The 3583-nt window shown below is 47.1% G+C and overlaps 1 protein-coding gene across 1 annotated transcript; it reads left to right on the top strand.

Annotated features, from left to right (window-relative positions):
- Positions 1–294: 294 nt before the first annotated feature.
- Positions 295–1215, top strand: LOC123346776 (olfactory receptor 14A16-like). Its single transcript, XM_044984237.1, has one exon. It carries the CDS (start codon positions 295–297, stop codon positions 1213–1215), a length of 921 nt encoding a protein of 306 aa, XP_044840172.1.
- The last annotated feature ends 2368 nt before the right edge of the window (positions 1216–3583 follow it).

The following is a 3583-nucleotide window of genomic DNA, read 5'->3' as shown; positions in this document are numbered from 1 at the left end:
TCCTAATTCTCCTCTCCATCACCTTGGTGTAAATTATGAGTAACTGCACTGGAGTCTATTGAGTTGATTCTATTTTCTCTCACCCCAGTGTAAATCAGGAGTAACTCCACTGGAGTCACTGGGACTGTTTCCTCCATCTTCATTCCCATATTACACCAATCTTCACAAGCTAAGGGTCTGACTCAAGGAAATTAAGGTGGATGTCTCAAAAGGAGAGGTATTTTACTGATCTAATCCTGGCCCTTGCTCTTGTCCCTCCCTCTGCAATCACCACACAATGTCCTGAGAAAGAAAATGTCCAACGGAAACACCTTGACTGAGTTCCTTCTCCTGGGATTCTCTGATGTTTGGGAGCTGAAGATTTTGCACTTTGTGGAGTTTCTAGTGATTTATATGGCAGCCCTAATGAGGAATTTTCTTATCTTCATGGCCATAGCCTTTGACCACCACCTTCACACCCCCATGTACTTCTTCCTGATGAATCTGTCACTCCTAGACCTTGGCTCCATCTCTGTCACTGTCCCCAAATCCATGGCCAACTCTCTCATGAACAACAGGTCCATTTCCTATGCTGGATGTGTTGCCCAAGTCTTTTTCCTCCTCTTCTTTTTCGGAGTGGATTTTTCCCTTCTCACCATCATGGCATATGACCGATATGTCGCCATCTGCCAAACACTGCATTATGACACAATGATGAACAGCAGAGCTTGTGTCCAAATGGCAGCCGGTGCCTGGATCAGTGGAATTCTCTACTCTGTGCTACACACCGGGAACACATTTACATTGACCTTCTGTGGAGGCAACATGGTGGATCAGTTCTTCTGTGAGATCCCCCACCTACTCAACCTTGCCTGCTCTAATTCATATCTGAATGAAATTGGGGTTCTTGCCTTTAGTGTGTGTTTAGTCTTAGGCTGCTTTATTTTTATCACTGTGTCGTATGTTCAGATCTTCAAATCAGTGCTGAGAATCCCCTCTGAGCAGGGCCGGCATAAAGCCTTCTCCATTTGCCTTCCTCACCTCACTGTCGTCTCCTTGTTTGTTTGCACTGGCATCTTTGCCTACTTGAAACCCACCTCCAACTCTCCATCTCCTCTATATCTTATGGCGACAGTTCTCTATTCTGTATTTACACCAATCATGAATCCAATCATCTACAGCATGAGGAACAAAGAGATCAAAGCTGCCTTGAGGAGACTTAGCGGGTGTAGGTAAATCACCAAGAATTTTTGTTTTTGTTTTTATCTAATTAAAGTTTGCTCACATAGTATCTGTTTATTAATGTCAGCTATTTCTATGAGCACACAGCTTGCATTCAAACACATCTGATTTTTGCACCAATCCAAATCCAGATTAACTCCGTTGATGTCACTGCCACTATGGTGATTTGCACCATTAGAAAATCTGGTCCAGTTTTGGAGTTAAATGGGTGTAAATTGTGTGTGCGAATCAGACTTTCATTCTGTGCCAAACAATACCCGTTGCACAGCTTCGCCACTACCACCTGTTCCGTGGCCACTGAAAATAATGATGGGAGTTGTCTTGCTTGTGTGTATAAATTAGGAGTGGTTTAATTGGAACCAGAGGAGTCAGACTGGTGTAAGACTGGCATAGATGAGAAGACATTTGGGGTATCTCTTCAACACATCAGTGTAATTCCATTGACTTTGGTGGAACAAAAGCAATTTGCAGAATCTGTGGATCTGACCTACTGCCTCCAGTGGAACTGTATATCCATTGCCACCAGCTGGGGACTGGGCCCATTGTCTTATAAACAATCATTCGTGGCCTAACCACTAGAGGAAGACAAGGAGCCAGACTATGTTAGCCTGGCTCACGTGTACATTCAGGTGTGAGAGAGATGGAAAGACTGGCTAGAAATTACTGGGAGGTTTCTAACCACCAGCGGGGAGAGATTCTGGAGCAGTAGTTATGGGGGTCCAATGACTGAATTTGTTTGAAGAGAGAGCTGGACACATGTCTGAGTGGGACTGTATGAGGGGGCTGCTTGTGATGGTGGGGGGCCAGCCTCAACAGCCCTGGGTCTCACTTGTAGCGTATGTCTTATATTTCTAAAAGTTCATGCTTCAGGGTTTCATCTTCCCACTGGCAGGTGTCAGGAAGGGATTCCTCTGTCCCAACCAGTGTATTCTGGGAGGCCTTTTTTTTAATCTCTGAAGCATCGGGGCAGCCCTAGCTGGAAATAGGCCAATGGGTGGGATGTGCCAGTGCTCTGAGGTGTCATTGAGCCATTCTCTCTCACTCGGGAGTTTGGCTGGCTTGGTCTTGCCCACGTGCTCCCCAGTCAGATTGGCAGGGACCTTGCGGGAGGTGGGGTCTGCATTCCTCCGCAGCCTGTGGTGTGGGTCACTTGCCAGGATTTTCTGGATGTATCTCAATCATTTCCCTTCCATTGCGGGGGCTTTGGGCACTGGTGCCCCTTGGTTTCTCCTATTGTCTGCCAGTGGCACAGAACCATCTAGTCTCCTGAGAGCTGTGACACTTTGGTCTAATTTCAGTGGTTGGGTTTCATCTGTGGATGCCGGGTGGTGTTGGCATAGAGCAGGTCAGACTGGATGATCTGGTCATTCCTTCTGGCCTTGAACTCTATGACTGTGAATTTATGGATGTTCATGTATGGGGAAGAGAAGAAGGGGCCACACAGAGAATAAACTCCAGTAGAGTCCATAGCGTTGCATTAGTACAACTGTCTGTGTCTCCCTGTCCTCCTGGCTGAGGGAGGTGACTCTAGCTCAAATGAAGCCTTTGACTCCTGCAGCTGTGCAGTGTTGCTGTATAAACCCCACCCATGGACAGTGCATGTTATGAGGCCTCTCTGTGCCCCACCTAGAGGATAGGAGGCTGTTAGGCAGCCTGGCTGTTCAGCTCAAGCTGTAGAAGCTCATACTTTGGGCCCTAGATGTCTCTGGTTGAGTCCCCCGGGAGCCAGCCTAGATTAGATGGTGACTCTCGCATATGCGGAAGTGGCCTGAGAATTTCAGGGGACCTTATTTCTGCACTAATCAGAGGCTGATATTGCCTGACAAGCTACTGCAGAACAGCAACGGGAGTGAGACCTAAGGGGGAAGAATTCTTTAGAGAGAGGAGCAGCAGTTTTATTCCTGGATCATCTCAGCAATGCCCATTCCTAGTCTCTCTGCACTCTGGAGACCAAAGATGCATGGCATGGGCAGGGGTGTGTGTGTTGCTTTCACCTCAGGTTGGTAGAGCTGGTCAAAGTAACTCATCAATGGAAAATGGTTTCCTCACCCTATTCGTGACAGATGCTGCTATGTTTTTAGCTGAGTTAAACAATCTGCCAATGGCTTGGAAAAATCTTGCTCCCCTCTTCCCTCGACTTGGTTGGCCATTGACACATTCCCAGAATACCAGACATTCTGGTATTTCTGGGAAAGCTGAGGCCCCACCCCTGCTTGCGGGTCCCCACGAGCCAGTGTGAACTTGCATGCAACTCTTATCTGTGATACTGGACAAAACCACATCTGGTTTTGTCTCAGTATCAGACAGGGGACTAGCCACACAAAATGGGAATTATCCAGATTAAAACCAAATGTATGGCCAG

This window comes from Mauremys mutica, chromosome 12 (assembly GCF_020497125.1).
Source record: "Mauremys mutica isolate MM-2020 ecotype Southern chromosome 12, ASM2049712v1, whole genome shotgun sequence".
NCBI lineage: Eukaryota > Metazoa > Chordata > Testudines > Geoemydidae > Mauremys > Mauremys mutica.
This window is presented reverse-complemented; position numbering and strand designations above follow the sequence as displayed.

Bases quoted from the DNA above. Each gene is read 5' to 3' on its own strand.
- LOC123346776 (XM_044984237.1), top strand. From the start codon at position 295: ATGTCCAACGGAAACACCTTGACTGAGTTCCTTCTCCTGGGATTCTCT.